General features: G+C 40.1%; 1 protein-coding gene across 1 annotated transcript; it reads left to right on the top strand.

Moving 5' to 3' along the window:
- The first annotated feature begins 18,283 nt into the window (after positions 1 to 18,283).
- Positions 18,284 to 19,062, top strand: LOC147465600 (uncharacterized). Its single transcript, XM_086511926.1, has one exon. The coding sequence runs from the start codon at positions 18,331 to 18,333 to the stop codon at positions 18,979 to 18,981; it is 651 nt and encodes a 216-aa protein (XP_086368052.1). The 5' UTR covers positions 18,284 to 18,330; the 3' UTR covers positions 18,982 to 19,062.
- The last annotated feature ends 694 nt before the right edge of the window (positions 19,063 to 19,756 follow it).

The raw sequence follows: 19,756 nt of genomic DNA, 5'->3' as shown, positions 1-19,756 counted from the left end.
TGCTATCGTAGACACAAGGCTGCAATCAATTAAGCATAATCACATAGAACCATTCAATGGTCTGGATGTCGTCTTTTGCGGTGACTTATGTCAAGCAAGCCCGGTTCGAGATCATTGGATATTCAGCGAGCCACAAGATTCTCTACAATTGCTCTCGCCTTCATTATGGCTCACCCATATAAAATGCCACGAGCTCACAAAAAACATGTGTCAATCAGATAATGACTTCATTGCCATTCTCAATAGAAGACACAAAGTAAAACACACAACCGAGAATTTGTTGCTCTTGAATACCAACCATACCAACAAAGCCTTTAACAAATTTACAACACCCCATTTATACTTTACCAATAACTTGAAAGACTCACATAATCGACTTGTTTTTGAGGAATTTCCTACTCACGCATACATAATCCATGCGAGGACAACCACCATAAAACTTGCTAAAAAAAACTTGTTGTTCCAAACAACCCACAAAGCACAGCAGGCTTGTCCTCAACCTTGGAGCTTAAAGCAGAAATGATTGTTGAGATTTGTGGTGGGAATATTGATATTTCCAATGGTCTTGTGAATGGCGCAGATGGAATTTTGAAACTTGTGGAAAGTAGAGCTAATTGTCCTATTGCATGGATAGAGTTTTTTGATTCCTCAACAGGCTCCAAACAACGACATATGAACCAACACCTTAATACAATTCCCATTAGCCCTCAGTGGACACCAATTTTTCAAACAACAAAAGAATTTCAAGTTGGTAAAAATGCATTGAACACTATCTCCCAAACTCAATTTCCAATACAAGCAGCGAATGCATGCACTATCCATAGGTCACAGGGCTTGACAATGAGCATAGTAGCCTTTGATCCAACATCAATAAACTCACATGGATTGGTTTACATGGCTTTTTCCCACATCAAAGATCTATCAAACCTCCACATTCTCAATCCGATTCATCCAGCTCAAATCAAAGTCAACAAAATTGTGCTTGATGAGCTTGACCGCCTCAACAATGAAGCCAAATGGGAGTATTTGACGAAATTTCCATTCGCATACAAACGCACACATCATATCATTCAAAGATCCATCAAACCTCCACATTCTCAATCCGATTCATCCAACTCAAATCAAAGTCGACAAAATTGTGCTTGTTGAGTTTGACCGCCTCAACAATGAAGCCAAATGGGAGTATTTGACAAAATTTCCATTCGCATACAAACGCACACATCATATCATTCAATCATTGAACATCGTTTCTAGTCACAAATATCTCAAACATATCAAAGACAATCTGAATTTTACAAGTTCTGACATTTTGTGCCTCCAAGAAACAAAGCAAAAAAATCCTTCCAATGATCTTGCACCAAAGTTTCATCATGTCCATCACCACAACAAAATAGGTGTTTCAATCTACTACAAGCCTAGCATCAAGCTCCACTCTGCAAAAACATTTCTAGCTCCAGGGATAGAAATCATTCAAGTTATATTAGCCATTCATGAACACCTTGATTGGGAAATCATATGCGTCTACAAATCACCAAACACATCTTCAACTGCGTTGGTGACACAACTCTATACCTTGCTGCAACAATCCCATCCTACACGAATGAGTGTCATCATGGGAGACTTTAATGTAGACAATGAGCCCACAAACAATCAATATCGTTACTTGGAGGAGAAGCTCTAGGCACATGGCTACACACAACAAAGTCATGATGTAACCACTGTGTACAACTCAAAGCTCGATCATGTTTGGATTAAAAATCCCCCTGCATCATTCATCGCAGGCACACGATTTTGCTTCTGGTCCGATCATTCATCCACACATCTAATGATTCCTAAACGATTCTAATACCTCCCTCCCTCCCTTCCTCCTTCATCTCTCCCTTCCCTCACCCTCTCCACAAAAACAAACCATGTTTCCAATTTCTATGCCTATATTTATCCTAAGAAGATGCAACTTTGCTACTCTTCAATCCTTCATCGAGGCCCACATTCTATAATGTAATTTGCAAATCACTTTCTCTATGGATCAATGTTACTTCCATCCTTGTAGCTTTGTGTTTCCCTTTCATGATCTTAATTCGTTTCATCTATTGGCAGGCCTTGTGATTTTGTCACTTGTCTATTTTAGTCAGCAAAAAGAGAATGCATCTCTATAGCCTTTACCCTTTGGGCAGGCCAAAAATAATGAAGCAATTCATCTTCAAAACATACATAACCAACCCAAATTCTAGTTTTCGCATCTTGTATGATAGACAATCAGTCTGCTTATGAAAATTTGCAAAATTTTTGTTTTTTGAGAAACTCACAACCAAGGGCATGTTGGAAATTTTGGAAAATTTGAAGGACATTTTGGGGATTTATGACAAAATATTGGGAGTAGTCTGGTAATTTTTTAAATTTGAGGGGTATTTTGGGAATTTTCACAAATTAGAGTGGTATTTTTTTTATTTTCCCTAAAATTTACGTTTGAAAATCTCTCTCTCTCTCTCGTCTTCGTAATAAAGTGCACATGACACCCAATGTTGGGATAGTGATTAAAGTTGAAAACACCAAGAGATCATTATACACCAATGGAAAATTTGATAAAACCAGTAGTTATACTCATCGATGCTTTCTATACTTCATCTATTTATGGTATGCGATCCAATCTTCAAGCAATAGAAGCTCTTTGCTTTGAATACATTTTTATCCACCACCAAAAAGTTGACAAAAACATTCGGCTTGTGTAAGGTTTCCAGTTTCTGAAACCTTAAAGGTTGTATAAAGCTTAATCAAACTGATATGATTATTGAAAAAGCAATGTAGAATTGTCCAACCATGGCAAATATTGGTATTTTTGGAATCTTAAGCACAACAAACCCCGAGCTAGAAATTTTCAGAATTGAATTCCGATAAAAACTGGCATAGTTATGACCCCTGGAAGTTTACACTGTGAATTGAGTAAAATAGGTAAAATTGAAGGGTTGCAGTAATCATTTAAGCATAGACTTTATTAAAGTCCTCCTAGATATTTACAAGATATTTACCAATTAAGCAAAAATAGGTGAAAATATAGCATAATTGATATTTTAAAAGTTGGCAGGTAATGGGAGGGTCATCACTGACCTGTCAGGGACTCATTTAGCAGCAGGGGTCGTTTTTTGACCTGTAGGGGGCTGCTTGAACTTCAAGCAACTGCCTTTTTCAACCGGTGAGAGCTTATGAGTGCCAGAAAACTATAAATAGGACCCCTAGCTTCACATTTTACACAGACTCGGAGCCTTGATACTCTCTCTCTCTCATCTATAGAGGACACTACGCAGAAATCATTAGAGATTAATCTCTAATTGATTAACTTAAACGGTAATTAGTCTAATCCTTCTTAATTAGCAAGGTTAGATTAAGTTATTTTGCTAATAAATCAAAGATTAGACCTATGTATGCTCATAAAACCTCTTTAAATTAATTAATCTCTGTTGATATTATAATTAAGCTTAGTAATACTAAGCTGATTATTTATCCTATCATATTAAGGCGGAAATTAGCCAAAGTAACCATGAATTAATGGTAAAAATATTAACTAGGATTAGATTAAGTTGAATTATTTATCAGAGATGCATTAGACATTTATTAATCTAGGAAAATTATCCTATAATTTTTTGAGAAGTTTTCCTAATTAATTAGGCATAATTACTCTGTTTTTTGAACAATTTTAATAGGGGAAATTAGTAAATGAATTTCAAATGAGGTGATATAATTATCAGTGGTTAATTAGGTGTTTAAGAACACGTGATAATTAGGAAAAGCTCAGAAAGTTAATCTAGCTAATTATTTTGAAATACCTTGTTTTCTGAGCAATTTAAATAGGGGAAATTAGTAAAATGATTTCAAATGTTGTGATATATTTATCAGTGGTTAATTAGGTGTTCAAGAACCCGTGATAATTAGGAGAAGCTCAGAAAATTAATATAGCTAATTACTTTGACAGAAATACCTTGCTTTTTGAACAGTTTAAATAGGGGAAATTAGTAAATAGATTTCAAATGTTATGATATAATTATCAGGGGTTAATTAGGTGTAAAGAAACCTGTGATAATTAAAAGAAGCTCAAAAAATCAATCTAGCTAATTTCTTTAGAAGAAATAATCTGTTTTTTGAGAAATCTAAATAGGAGAAATTAGTAAATTGAATTCAATTACTTTGATATATTTATCAGTGGTTAATTAGGTGTTAAGGAACCCATGATAATTAGGAGAAGCGCAGATAATTAATCTAGCTAATTACTTAGGGAGAACTACTCTGTTTTTTGAGAAATTTAAACGGGGGAAATTAGTAAATTGATTTCAATTGATGTGATATATTTATCAATGGTTAATTAAGTATTAAAGAACCCATGATAATTAAGAGAATCTCAAATAATGAATATAGCTAATTAATTAGACAGAATTACTCTGTGTTTTGAGAAATTGAAATAGGGGAAATTAGTAAATTGATTTCAATTGCTGTGATATATTTATCAGTAGTTAATCAGGTGTTAAAGAATCTGTGATACTTAGGATAAGCTCAGATAATTAATGTAGCTAATTAATTAGGCAGAATTACTCTATTTTTTGAGCAATTTAAATAAGGGAAACTAGTAAATAGATTCAAATTGAATTGAGTTAATTTTTTAGAGGTTTATTAGATGTTAGATAACTTGTGATTATTTTTATAATCTCAGATAATTAGTTTAACTAATTATCTTAGTGAAATTACGCTATTTTTAGGGGTAAACTAAAGAGGGAAATTAGTAAATCATGCTATATGATTACAGCCTATTTATCAGAGCTATATTATAGGGTAAAGAGGCCTTGATAATTATGTCAAGGTTAGAAAAGTAGTATAGGTATTTATCTAAGTCAAATTACTCTATTTTTAGGGGTAAACTAAAGAGGGAAATTAGTAAATCATGCTATATGATTACATCTTATTTATCAAAGCTATATTATAGGGTAAAGAGGCCGTGATAATTATTTCAAGGTTAGAAAAGTAGTATAGATATTTATCTAAGTCAAATTACTCTATTTTTAGCTAAAATCTAAAAGGGAAATTAGTAAATCATGCTATATGATTACATCCTATTTATCAGAGCTATATTATAGGGTAGAGAGGCCGTGATAATTATGGCAAGGTTAGAAAAGTAGTATAGATATTTATCTAAGTCAAATTACACTATTTTTAGCCAAAAACTAAAGAGGGAAATTAGTAAATCATGTTATATGATTATATGCTATTTATCAGAGCTATATTATAGGGTAAAGAGGGCGTGATAATTATGTCAAGGTTAGAAAAGTAGTATAGATATTTATCTAAGTCAAATTACTCTATTTTTAGGGGTAAACTAAAGAGGGAAATTAGTAAATCATGCTATAGTAGTAAATTATCGGAAGTGTGATACACGGGGTCACCATACTTCAAGCTCGCTGTTATTGTGTGGAGGTGCTCAAAGCTGACAAAGATGGCACCTTCAACATCATTAGAAAGGAAACAACATCGTTAGAAAGGAAACAAAAGCATGAGAGAGAGAGAGAGAGAGAGAGAGAGAGAGAGAGGTTCTATCTCTTCAGCTTCCTCATTCGATCGTACCTATGCAATGGACGTTCCATGTGCACTGCTAGCAAAGAAATCTCCAAGAAAACCGGCATTGTGGATACTACAATTGAAGGTGAGATGGCATGAGCACGCGTGCGCACATACACGAAGGTCAGAGCTTGAAAGCTTTAATGGGGGTAATAGCTAGTTATCTTTTAGAGGAGGGAGACACCTGGGCAAAGAGTGCATTAGAGTGCGCAGATGCTGAGGTGTCTTTTATAAATTGACATGTTCTTGTGAGAGACACAGAGAGCACAGTCGCGCAAGAGAGAGAGAGAGAGAGAGAGAGAGAGAGAGAGAGAGAGAGAGAGAGAGAGAGAGAGAGAGAGAGAGAGAGAGAGAGAGAGAGAGAGAGAGAGAGAGAGAGAGAGAGAGAGAGAGAGAGACGATGATGATGCATGTCCTCTGGACTAACTTAAGAAACCAATAAGCAAAAAGTTAAAACCTTTTAATTTTTTACAAACCGGACAATTTGGTCATGGAGATTACACGAGAAAACATGAACTAGCTGCCAGACTCTAATTTCAAGCATATTCAATAATATAATCTTGGAAAAATCCTTACCTCGAGATATTTTGACAGAAACATGAGATTGTCACCCATTCTTGCCACTCATAACATTTTCATGAGTGCTCACTACAATACTCACAATCAAACATTTTCATTTTTCACTTTATTTTTTTAAAATACATAGAAGATTTTTCACTAACAAAAAGGGAACACATCACTATGGGCTTAGCCCTTTGAGCAAGCCAAAAAGTACATTTCTCCCTCCAGTTTTGGTCGACACTAGCAAGAAGCAACTAGCCTTTCTATGCCAACACCTAATAACTAGCAGAGGTGACTCCCAAAATGAGCATTCACTTCATATTTCAAAACTCAAGACATGTTCATTATTAGATTTACACTCTTCATTTAAATGAGTGTCCACTATCTTATTTCAACCAATCTGTATTTTTGGCCTATCAAAAAATGCTTGAAAATACAACGCAACTTTTTTTTCTATTTTAATCAGCAAAAAGAGAAGGAATCTCTATAGCCTTTGCCCTTTGGGCAGGCCAAAAAGCATAAAAAAAGGAGTTGTGGCCTCTTTCTTCCTAGCTTTACCTTTTTGGCTTTCCCAAAGGGCAAAGGCTACAGAGATGCCTTCTCTTTTTGTTGCCTAAAATAGAAACAAGTGATAAAATCACGAGGCCTACCCTTGATAGCAAAGGTGGAAGGGGAAAAGACCACCATTTCAATTTTGACAAGTGATAAAATCACAAGGCTTGCCAAGTTGAGATGAACCTATACAGGTTGAGTTAAGAAAATTGTCAGAAAAGTTACATAGAGACATTGCTATGTAAGTTTGGACTTGAGGATTGCAAACCTATTGCCACTCCCATGGAAACAGGTTTGAAGTTGAGTCTACATGATGCTGGCGATCCTGCTGATGTCACTCTTTACCAAACTGTTGTTGGATGCCTCATTTATGTATGCAACACGAGGCCAGATATTCAGTTTGCAGTCTCACAGGTCAGCAGATTTATGCATAGCCCAGGGTCTAAGCATTGGCAGGCTGTCAAGAGGATTTTCCGCTACCTTAGTGGCACTTTACATCTTGGCTTGTTTTATCCCAAGGGGGGATCATTGCCGCCAGACTTACATGCTTTTTTGGACTCAGATTGGGCTGGTTGTTTTGACACGCGAGTGTCCACATCAGGTTTTTGTTTCATGCTTGGAAGTTCATGGATATCATGGTTGAGCAAGAAGAAACCTATTGTGGCCACTTCGAGTTGTGTGGCTGAGTACAGGGCAGTCTTCACAGCTACGGTTGAGTGTGTATGGTTCAGACGCCTTATGGATGATTTGGGTGTTGGACAGGACACTGCCAACACTATCTACACTGACAGTCAGAGCGCATTGGCAATTGCGAGGAACCCAGTTTTTCATGCTCGCACAAAGCACATTGAGGTGCATTACCACTATGTCAGGGAGAGGCTCTCAGCAGGAGAGATCAGCTTGGCTTATGTGCCAACACAGGACAACCTTGCAGATCTTTTCACAAAGGCATTGTCTCGTGAGAAGCTTGAAGTTTTCCGCAAAGCTTTGGGCTTACTCTCCTTTGTGGACTGATCCTGTCCTCAGGGCATGGCACTTCCCTTTACTCATGTTACTCATGTGCCAGATCTCGTTCACCGCATCACTCCAGGGGGGGATTTGTTACCATATACATGTGGTAGTGATGTGTGTGAACACACTAGGACCGTCGGGGCATTTTTTCCCTCTTTAGGAGGTTTTTTCCCCCGTGCATTGTATATACGCCCATCACTCTAGGGCTATCTATCTTTCCATTGCACACTAAGTAACACACTCTCTATTGTGTGCCTTGAGCTTACTTCGTCTTCTCCAAGCTGTGTGTGTTTCTCTGCAACCCTAATTCCAACAAGAGGATGAGGAAATATAAGGTGTCGATGAGGCAATACAAGGCTAGTAGTAGTAATAGTGGTGACAGTGGGGGAAAGTAGCAACAACAAATATATCAAAGCATGTGGGAGCGCTTATCTAAGAATGCACAAGCATGGGCGGTCGCAGTGGTGTATGAGAGGATGCCATACAGATGGGTGACATTGCGTCCTCCAGTTCCCCCTGCCAATTCACATATTTTGCCCCGCTTGGATCGTGTTTGGGTAGCCCTTTTGAGAGCCATAATACCTAACCAAATGCTCCACTTGATGCCGCCATGCCCAATCCGAGCAGCCTGAAGAACATATTCCGCATCGATCGAAGACCATCTGGTAAGAAACCATTCTGGCCGCCTTTTGTAGGACTGCAAAGAAGCAATAGCTGGAGTAGCAATAGCAAAAACCTTGGCATCATGCAAGAGCTAGCTGAAACGGAGGAAGAAAGTAGAGTATGTCATAGCAATCTTCAATGGGGGAGTACAACTTCAGTCAAATTTGAAAAAACGAGGAGCAAGGGAAAGAGCCCATTTTTGGAGTGTATCAGTGCAGTGGTGGTTGGCCATACAAAGGAGAAAGCCCTGTGTAAGGGGACATTTCTCTTAACAAAAGACATGAAATGTGTAGAGCTCCTCTTAGTGTTGAAAGTAGGGGAAGTAGGGGTTGACAGAGAGCTGGGGTGACAACCGCAGAGAAAAGAACAAAGTTGATTATCTGAAGGGGGGCTGAAGCGATGAATGAGCTCAAATGGGGGTTACAAGTATGCTTGCTAAGCAAGTGCATGGCTTCATCAAGCACAGACAGAACCAAAAAACAATGCCCTTCCTCCTTGAAATCAACTATAGCCTTGTCAAGAAGGGGTAATCATCCTACTTAAGAAGTTCGACCATTATTTGTTGCACATGATCCCAAAACTGCCTGACATCTTCAAGGCATGTGAACAACATGGTAGAACATTCTTGTTTTGCGAGCCCTTGTTCATGTATCAAATTCTTTAGTTCTTCTAGGCATGCAACAAAATATTCCATGTTGAAGGTCATGCATTCCAACTACCCTTACATGAAGGGTTTCCTGAGTTATTTACCCACTTTCTCCAAGAACTGGCCTTTGATCAAGGATACTGTTGGATATGCAATGCGAGTGACAAACGATGAGTAGAGGACCCACGCCTCAAGTCTCCACAGTTCACACATTGTCTTGCTCTTCCTCCATCCACTTGCTTGGCATATTTAAGCCAAGGCTCACATTTGTAGAGTGGGACTCACAACACTTCCGATAGCAAGAAAATAAACATAATTTAAAGCTAATAAAAACATAATCAAGAACTACTAGTGCTTCTGTAAGCCCATGTTGCACTTAAGAGGGTGCCCCAATCTAAAGTGTGGCCAACCAAGCCACTGTCAAACTTAAAAAGTTTTCCTCATTTCTCGCTAATCAAATGCTAGCTAGTAGGTGCTACAAATTTTAAAAAGAAAAAACGAGTGCAAATCTGGGCAGATGCGGGAGCAGGGGAGTGGAGACTTGTGAGGCAGGTGCAGGTGGCGATCGATGGGGGAGGCAAGGCGAGAGCCATGAGGCAGGAAAAGAAAGTGAAGGCTTGAGAGCGCAGGGTGATACCACGACGCTGGGTCGGGGTTTTTTTATATATTTAAAAACAACACTGGCATTTGCAATCCAGCAAGCATGCTCGATTGGCTAGCACATCAATTTATAGATTGTGGTGCCTAACGGGCGAGTAAAAGTCTTGTGTTAAATGTTTTCAAGGGGTAGCGAATATCAAGGTATGACCAATGCCTCTGGTTGTAGGATCTTCCGAAGTAATGAATAAATAGTGAGTAGAGCGAGTAGGTGCATGCAGGGAATAGGTAAAACATTCTTGTGCATCACTAAGCTCCAATGCCAATGGATTTTTATTCCTATGCATGACTAAGTATCATAGCTAGCTCCTCCATGGGCATTTCTCATGCTACCATGTTTAAAGGTCTACTAATTTCTTTTTAGAGATTTGTTTCCATAAGGAAGGCCTTGTGATTTTATCACTTGTTAGACATAATTGCCTTTTTTGTGAGGTAATTTGTGACAACTTCAATTGCATGCTAAACACTCAAAAACGGATCTCAATTGTAACAAGTGATAAAATCACCAGTCCTGCCAGGCATGATAAAAATTTCTTTTTAACATGCAATTTTTCAAGTCCCCTTTCATATGCTTTGTGTAAAGTGTAAGAACTGGGGAACTAGACCTTGAGATCCTCCTTCCAACCTCCCTTTATATAGGCGGACTCCTAGCCCCTTGCCCTAGACGGATCCCCTGTCCACATTGCCTAGCCCGACCCTTGGCCGTAGGCCATGACTATCCTAGTTCTTAGGGTACAGGACCCTTGTCCTGACATTACTCCCCCCTTAAAGAAGAGTTTTTGTCCTCGAAAACAAAAGTGGGAAACTTCGTCTTAACAACACTAATGTTTTCCCAAGTGGCACCTTCTTCAGGTCGGTCTTTCCACTTAATTAAGGCTTGTTGTCGTACATGATGTCATGTACGCAACTCATGATAATCCATAATATGTTCAGGTTCATGCAGTAAAGTGGGAGGTTCAATGTAATCGACCAAAACCTGTTGGTCAATGACGTTGTCGTCCCCATGTAACCACTTTCGTAGACGGCTTACATGAAACACCGGATGAATGCGAGAATGTGATGGTAGTAGGAGTTTGTAGGCATGATCACCAACTCACTTGAGTATTTTGAAAGGCCCACAATATTGGGGAGATAATTTAGGTGTCGGTCCAGTTTTTAGACTTTCGGAATGTTTTGGCACACGTAAAAATACTTCCTCCCCTTCTTCGAAGGTAAGTTGCTGATGTTTCTCATCAGCGTATTTCTTATACCGATCCTGTGCTTGTCGGACATTTTGACGAGCAAGTTTTAGCATATCCATGTGGTCTTGGAGAAAATCCTTAACCTGTTGGAGTTTTTCGGTTGCCAACCCCACTGTAAACTGGTGACCGAGATTGAAACCCGTACATGAGCATGAAAGGACTAAAACCTGTTGTGACATGCTTAGAATTGTTGTAGGCAAACTCGGGAATAGATAAGTATTCTTCCCAGTCTATCTGTTTTTTGCTGACATATGCTCTTAGCATATCCTCTAGCACTTGGTTAACCCGTTCCGTTTGACCATCTGTTTCTGGATGGTCAGCGGTACTGAGGTTGAGTTGTATACCCAATCATTTAAATACAGCTCTTCAGAAGTGGCTGTTAAACTTGGGGTCACGGTCACTGACAATGTTAATTGGCAACCCATACAGTTTGTATAGATTGTCCACAAATAACTTTGCTAGTTCCGATGTCTTAATCGTTGATTTGGTCGGAATAAACTTACATAGTTTAGTTAACCTGTCTATGACCACCCATACTGAGTCATGACCTGGTATAGTGGTTGGTAAACCTACAATGAAATCCATGGAGATACTTTCCCATTTTCCATTGGGAATTTCCAAAGGATGTAAGAGTCCTCCTGCTTTCAGGTGCTCTACTTTGTTAACTTGACATTTTTGGCAATGCAAGACATAAGCTTGAACAAAGCCATGTAGACCTGGCCAGTAGAACTGTCGTCGTACGAGAGAATAAGTTTTTCTAATCCCCGAGTGCCCTGCACTTGGACTATCATGACATTCATAAAGAATTTGGCGCCGAATGTCTGTGTCCGTCGTCGGTACACAAACTCTCCCCTTGTGGAGTAGGTACCCATTGTCGATGGTAAAATGCTTCCATTGCTGTAGATCATCACTTGATAAAGGAGAACTAGGTGTGGAGGTTAACTGTACACTACCTGCATTGGAGTGAGAAGGATCCCTCATTTGAACATGGCTCCACACTTTGGAATATGTTTCATCTTGCTCATATTTGCCTTTGAGAGATTCTAAAAATTCACTACGAAGTTCCGTGAACAAGAGCGAATTGATCTCTGGCATTCGACTGAGAGCGTCTTCCACTACATTGTATCGGCCTTTGCGATACCTTAACTTGACGTCATATTCCTAAAGGATCGCGGCCCACCTGGCTTTTCAACTCTTTAAATCTGTTTGTTGTGTAAACCATGTGATGCTTTCATAGTCAAACACAATCCGAACTGAGCACCATACAGATAGTGACGCCATGTCTTTAAGGCAGACACTATTGCATAAATTTCGCGTTTGTAAGTAGAATAATTTTGTTGAGCTGCATCCAGCTTCTTACTTTCAAATGCAATTGGCCGTCCGTCTTGTAACATGATTGCTCCAATAGCATGATCACTGGCATCCATTTCCAAAACGAATGGTTTCAAAGGATTTACAATAGCTAGTATAGAAGCTATAGCTAATGCGTCTTTGAGTGTTTCAAAACTGTGCTGTTGAGCGGAACCCCACTGAAAAGCCTTACCTTTGCCTTTTAGTTGGTCCGTCAAGGTACATCAATGTAAGCATAGTTTTTAACGAACCTTTGGTAAAAATATACAAAGCCTAAAAAGATCTGTAATTCTTCCATATTTTTAGGAGGTGGCCATTTCCGGATGGTATTCACTTTGGATTGATCTATGTATAGGCCATTAGCTGAAATAACAGTTCCAAAAAATGAATTTATTCCTTGAGAAAATCACATTTAGATTCCTTGGCATATAACTTGTTTGCACGTAACAACTCAAACACCTGCCTGAGATGTTGTAAGTGCTCTTCTTCAGAAGCACTATAAACTAGAATGTCATCGAGGAACACAATGACAAATTTGTCCAAATATGGTTTCAAAACACTATCCATTAGTGGCATGAATGTTGCGGGTGCATTGGTTAACCCAAAGGGCATCACCAAAAACTCGTAATGTCCAAACCGTGTTCGAAATGCAGTCTTAGGTATATCGGCAAGCCTCCGGACTTGGTGATATCCTGACCGCAAGTCGATTTTCGTAAAAATGTGAGCATGAGTTAGCTTATCAAATAACTCATCTACCCTTGGCAATGGGTATTTGTTCTTAACTGTAACCGCATTTAAGCCCCGGTAGTCTACGCACATGCGCATATTTCCATCTTTTTTCTTTACCAAAAGGATAGGCGAAGCCCATGGTGAATAACTGGGTTGTATAAACCCTCTGCTAAGGTAGTCAGCAAGCTGACATTCCACCTCAGCAGCCTCTGAGTAACTCATACGGTAAGGTGGTTTACTAACATGTTTACAGTCTTCAGCCACGTCAATGCCATGTTGCACTGAGCGTGTCGGTGGTAAACCTGATGGCAAGTCATTAGGAAAGACATCTTGAAATTCCTTTAACAATTTTTATAACTGATTAGCAACGTTTGCTTGTGTAGAATCAGAAATTGGCGGAATAGAGGAGAGAGAAGCATGCGGCGTTGAGGAATGTTCAACAGACTCAATGTTAGAAAGAAAATGAGACAATGAGTAACACAAGAAAACCTGTTCTATTTCATTATCAGAAACGAGCTGCATAAGCTCGGCAGTACAAATCAGTGGTGATGATGGTATATCCTTTTCACCTAACAACAACACATGTGTGCCATGGGAATCGAACATCAAACTATTGTGCTCATAGCTACGGTTCAGTGATGGTTCTAGGCTATGCAACCACTCCCTACCAAGAATCACATCAACCCTTTCCACGTTCATAACTTGAAAATCCAAACAAGTAGAGTATCCTTGTACTTCCAATGGAACAGCTCGGCATTGAGTATCCCATATTTCACTATCATGTCCATTCATCATTGCTACCTTGTAGCGGTGGGTACTCGGAGTTTGAGGCAGTTTGAACTTTTTCACCAATCCATAATTGATGAAATTGTGTGTAGCACCGTCATCTACCAAGATGCGCACCTTGTGCCCTTGCAGATATCCGTGCATACATACTAACTCATGTGGTCCAAAGGTTTTGTTGCCACATGGAAGCTGTGAGACAACATTCATACACCACCTCAGTGTGTGTTACTTCCACTGTAGAGAACTTTGAGGAAGACTCGAGAGGCATTAGTTGCACCGTGTGCACTGCTTTCTTCTTCCCCTGGGCAGCAGATTTCCCCTTGTAGAGAACTTTGTAGAGAACTTTGCGGAAGACTCGAGAGGCATTAGTTGCACCGTGTGCACTGCTTTCTTCTTCCCCTGGGCAGCAGATTTCCCCTTGGGACAATCCATTTTTCCATGGACTCTTCCTAAGCATTGAAAACATAGCTTCTCTTTCTTGGCCTTATCAAAATCCTCAGGAGAGTGAGGACCCCTGGACCCCTTTGGTTTTTTAGATGCATCTGAATTAACAACTATATATTTTGTTTTATTGTGCCCGTACTGAGTGCATGTGTTACTATGTGTACTAGCAGGCACGTTGCTGTTATGTGTTTTCTTATCATCAGGGTCACCATGAATATGTGCTTTCACTATGGCTTCCTCAAGTGTTTTAGGGTCATCATGAATATGTGCTTTCACTATGGCTTCCTCAAGTGTTTTAGGGTCCTGGGATTTGACATACTTCTTAAGTTCTGGAGTCAGACCTCGTATGAACCCCCGTACTTGTTGAAAGGTATCCAAGCCTTCCAACTTGAGGATGACATTCCTATAGTGAGAGATGTATTCAAGGAGTGATGGATAATGGCACATGGAACACGTGTCCCAAGCGGTCCAATTCCAATTGGCCTCGTTTGTAGGCAAAAATTCCTTGCGAAACATGGATTCAAAGGCTGCCCAACTCTGTGGTATGATGTTCTTCTCCTTGAGAGACACCCACCATTTGTAGGCCTTGCCTTCCAGAGTTAAGCTCGTTTGTAGAGCTCTTACTGCATCCAGAGTTCGCCGTAAGGCGTGAATTCCATCCCATTTACTGAGAAAGATGTTCACTGCATCCTTATTGCGGTCTCGGTCTTCGCCCTTGAAAACTGGTGGTTTAAAATTCTTCAAAAAATCATCTACCTCTTTGGCAATGAGAGTATGCAGTGTTTCATTAATTGGGCCTTGCCCTTGTGTTCCAACGTGCTCATGCATGTGGGTGTCAGCCGGACCCTTAGTCTGCTGTTGCATCAATTGAATGACTAATGTGGAAAGTTTAGTAACATTTTCATTTAAAGCCTTAAAATTTTCAACCATGACTGCCATGAGTGTCTGAAGTGCACAGAATTCTTGAATATCGAGCAATTCATAAGTATCTTCTCCTGCCGTAGCGTCGCGGATACTCTCCTTGAGAGGATCCGGCCGCGAGCCGTCATTGGCAGGATCGGGAGTACTTTGCTCAAAATCGAATGTCATGTTGACATCCGAATCCATGGCTACACAGTGCAGTGAAAGAAGTACTCAGAATAAAATACCTGATTTTGGTAGCACTTGCAAGTATAGCGAACTCCCCTTTGCGCGTCGTAGCACTTAATCGTCGAATAAGCAAGAATTTGTACCGACGGCGTACAAATCGAACTCCGCACTATCGCCAGTGGTTCAAAGATGACTGAACGCGTTCCGTGTAGATGGTTAAAGCTTCACCGGCGTGAAGAAGCTTAACTATTGGAAGCTTCGGCTATTATGTTGCTTGAACTTCCCTTGAAGTCGTCGCAAAAAAATATACAGGTTCTGGAATTTCCTGCAATTACTGAGCGTAGTCGGACTTCGTGAGACTCGATGGAAAACCGAGTGTTTGCTTCGCCTTGCTTGTGCTGCTCTGGCTTGCTTGACCGCCTTGGTTCGCCGAATTGCTTGTGGGAAAGGCCACTAGCAATGGCCAAGCCTAATGGCCAAAAGGCCTCTCAATGTGAAAATGCGAGTTTGTGAAGCAAACAAAAAATGAGCAGGTAGCGTGGTGCTCAGCGCGAGGGAGAAGAAGATGAGGCTATGGCTTGCTGGGGCCGGCTACTGCCGAGAGCTCTTGGCAACACCCTTACCTCCCCATGGCACTACAGTCAAGCCAAAAACCTCGCGAAAACATCCACCACACACACCGTTCCAAAACGGAAAAGGCGGCCCGATTTGGCAAGAAAACATGCTATTTTTGAAAAAGCCCCCAAAAAGCCATGTTTCTCACCTAAAGATCTTGCTTTTAGGGACCTAAAGAGACCACACCTAGAGAGAGAGTGGAAGAGAGACTCCTAAGCTCTGATACTGGAGAACTAGTCCTTGAGATCCTCCTCCCAACCTCCCTTTATATAGACGGACTCCTAGCCCCTTGCCCTAAACGGATCCCTTGTCCACATTGCCTAGCCCAACCCTTGGCCGTAGTCCATGACTATCCTAGTTCTTAGGGTACAGGACCCTTGTCCTGACATAATGCAATCAACTTATATAATTCGCCATGAATAACGTTAACTTAAAGTTATAAATACAAAAAATGACATGCAATTTTGAGATTGTTTTGATAGGCAAAATAGCCCTTGACAAAAAAAATAGGTGTCAATTTTAGGCCTTGATCTAAGGCTAGATCCCACTTTAAAATCACTACATCTCTAAGCTTTAAAAAAAAAAAACACAAGCACAGAGAATTGAATTAAAAAAGCACCCGTAAGGTGTACACCCTAAGCTTTAGATCCCTATGCTCTACACCCCACTTTAAAAATTCTACATTTTTTAGCTCTAGAGATCTTTTTACAAATTTAAAACTGTAGATCCCTAAGTTGTAAATCCCATTTAAAAGCTTTAAAGTTCTAAGTCCTAAAACTCTAACGTCTCGGGGTGACCCTCCCCCTACCTGTGGATCCATGTAATATTTTCACTTTCTTTAGTTCAAAGTTTTACCTTCTAATATAAAAAAACTCTAGGTCCTCATTGGATCATTGGAGACCTTTCTTTGAAAGTTCTACATCTTTAAGTTCTAAACTTAAAGATGTAGAACTTTGAAGGGGATTTGAAGTGGCAAGCTTCGCATAAATTATACAAGAAAGCACAGTGCTAATATGGGCACTCGGCCGCAAGCAACACTCGGAGGATTGGTCTAGGACTACTTGTGCCTTGTTGTCAGTAGATGAAATGCCTAGGATGGGGGCAAATCTTGGCCATCGATAAATAAAAGATATCAGAATGAGGCGGGGTGGTAGGGGTGGCTGCCCTCATTGTAATTATGATCCTTGGATGATGTCATGGCTTAACATGAGCATGACAAAACTTTGTAATTTTTTGGGCTGCTGAATATAATCCACTCACAATTGTGAGTTTTGCTTTAAAAAATAAAATAAATAAATAAAAATAAAAATAAAAGTTCTACATCTTTAAGTTCTAAACTTAGCTTTAAAATCTCTAAAAATAAAGAAAAAATCTTTAAAGGTTAAAGACCTAAATGATAAATTCCTTCCAGAAAGTTTTTAACTAACAAAAATGACAACTTTAATCTATTACCTCAAGTTTCAAGGGGTGAACTAAATTCTCAAAATGAAAAGGTGGGTAAAAGAACTTCTCAAATTTCAAAATGAGAAGGTGATTCTTGGGATTTGTGGAGTCTTTAAGGCTTTATCATTTAACGTGTAAGGCTGTCAACGTTTCATGCTTTCAAAGGCATTGGACAACCCAAAATCTTTCCTTTGATATATGAGAGTTAATTTCATATTTTAAAACTCAAAACATGTCCATCATTAGATTTACACAATTCATTTCAATGAGTGCCCACTATCTTATTCAACCAATCAACATTTTTGACCTATCAAAAAAATGCTTAAAAATACAGCTCAACTTTTTTTCTGTTTTAGTCAGCAAAAAGAGAAGGCAATGCTATAGCCTTGCCCTTTGGGCAGGCCAAAAAAGGAACATGTTTTGGGAATTTCCACAAATTAGAGTGGTATTTTGATCATTTTTCCTCAGTTTTACTACAGTCTCTTTCTCTTGGCAGCAGGCCTTGGGATAATAGCAAGACTCTTATCCCTTGAGAAGTCGTGAAAATCTACCTGTCGATAAGGACTGGATGCTCTCTTAAAAGCTGGAGAGCGGTGGAAATTTTTGATGTAGGACCGACCTCCTGCCAGCCAGCCTTACATTCGATCTATCTAGTTCAAAAGGCAGGTTTGTTGTCCTGAGTCACCATCACCGTCTGGATGGGGAAATCTTTCTCGAAACTAGACTTGGAGTAGCAAGCATCATGGAAGCGCAGTATACATTGAAAACTGTTTCCAGCCAGCTTGTTAGTGAAGTTCGGCGCTTATACTCGAGTCTCGTATGTATATAGCGTGTTCAATCTTGCTCAAATAGGCACTCCCAATACCTTAAAGTGCAGTGAGCATGACCGAAGGAGAGTTTATAGTGCGGTGTGTGGTGCAGAAGAGCACGAACGGGATACTATACATGGAAGCAGACAATGACTTTGTGGATGTGCTACTGGCCTTCTTGCAGCTGCCGCTGGCCACCGTTTTTGCCATTTTTGCAGAGAATAGAATAGAACAGGATAATAGCGAGGCCTTCATGGTGGATGAATGCAGCATGAAGAGAGTGTATGAGAGCATGTGCAAGCTGGGTGACTCGAGGCTGCAGGCCAGCTGCATTAAGGACACGTCGGCGCTGCAGACACTACAAAGGCCAGTATGCGACAACCTGCGCCTGAGGCCTTCGCATGCGATGCAGTCGCTGTTGCGCGAGCATGCCCCGCGGAGCAAGAAGATGAGGCTCTTCAGGTGCAACCATGAGGGATGCAGCAAGCGCGCATTCTCGCTCCTTCATGGAGACCTTTGCCATAACTGTTTACGAGTAGGCAGTGTAACGCAGGAAATGAGCATCTGCTATACTCCGCCCCCTCTCACCGGCTACTTGAAGTCGCCGCAGTCCTTTCTCATCACCCACACTCTCTCCATCCTCCCCAACTCTGGCAGCGAGAGCCTTCTTCTTCTCGCAGACCATTATATTTACGACCTCTCTGATGTCTGCAGCCTCGACTCCTCCATCACCCCACTTGAGGTATGCCACGGCCCACATATATTATCTTCAATTAGCTGCATGTAGCTGCTCTTTAGGATGTCTTGAATTAGCCGAGATATATATATATATAGATGCTTTAAAATATTTTGCAGGCCCTGACATTGGTGAAGGCCGGCTTCTCCTCTTCCCCTTCCGTGCTCAACGACGTCTTTGCTTCAAAAGTATCCAGTATTACTTTGGACGCAGCTGCGTCAGTACAGTCCTCTTCACCCCTGTAAATAAAATCTCATTCTGCTTCCCTAATTTCGATGGCAGTCCTTTTGAAGCGCTATGACAATGTCAAAGCTTCTGTTTGAAGAATATTCTCTAGTTGCTCTCTTAATTATCGATTCAAACTTTTGAAAGCATCTAAAATGCAAAAGTGAAGAGTGATGTTTGCAGGAGATGAAAAGCCTTGAGCTATTGAAAAGTCAAAAGATTTTATGTTGAGAAAAGTCAAAAGATTATATGTTCTTCTACATAAAGAGGTTCGGTACCGTACTGCTTCAGTTCTTCTCCTTGTAGTCCTACTTCGTGAATGACCTTTTCTTCCCTTTCTTTCTTTTGAGAGTCTCTCCATGATCAAAAGGTACTCTGAATGATATATATACCTTCATGCGTAAGATAATGTTAGTAGCGATGACCCCCAAAAGCATGTTGGATGCACATTCGTCACAAGAAGATTTAAAAATTTTCTCATGTTGGAAAATGGAGTTTTTTTTAGTGTTTTTCATACAATGAATAACGTCATGAGCTTCTACTCAAGAGGCACCGCATACTTAGTTAGGTACGATACGGGGCAGGGGACCACTAGTCCCCC

Source organism: Adiantum capillus-veneris, chromosome 1 (assembly GCF_014529385.1).
Source record: "Adiantum capillus-veneris isolate H3 chromosome 1, ASM1452938v2, whole genome shotgun sequence".
NCBI classification, from domain to species: domain Eukaryota; kingdom Viridiplantae; phylum Streptophyta; class Polypodiopsida; order Polypodiales; family Pteridaceae; genus Adiantum; species Adiantum capillus-veneris.
The sequence above is the reverse complement of the archived record's forward strand: the minus strand, read 5'-3'. Positions and strand labels throughout refer to the sequence as shown.

Coding starts and splice junctions, on each gene's coding strand:
- LOC147465600 (XM_086511926.1), top strand. CDS start 18,331: ATGGAAGCAGACAATGACTTTGTGGATGTGCTACTGGCCTTCTTGCAG.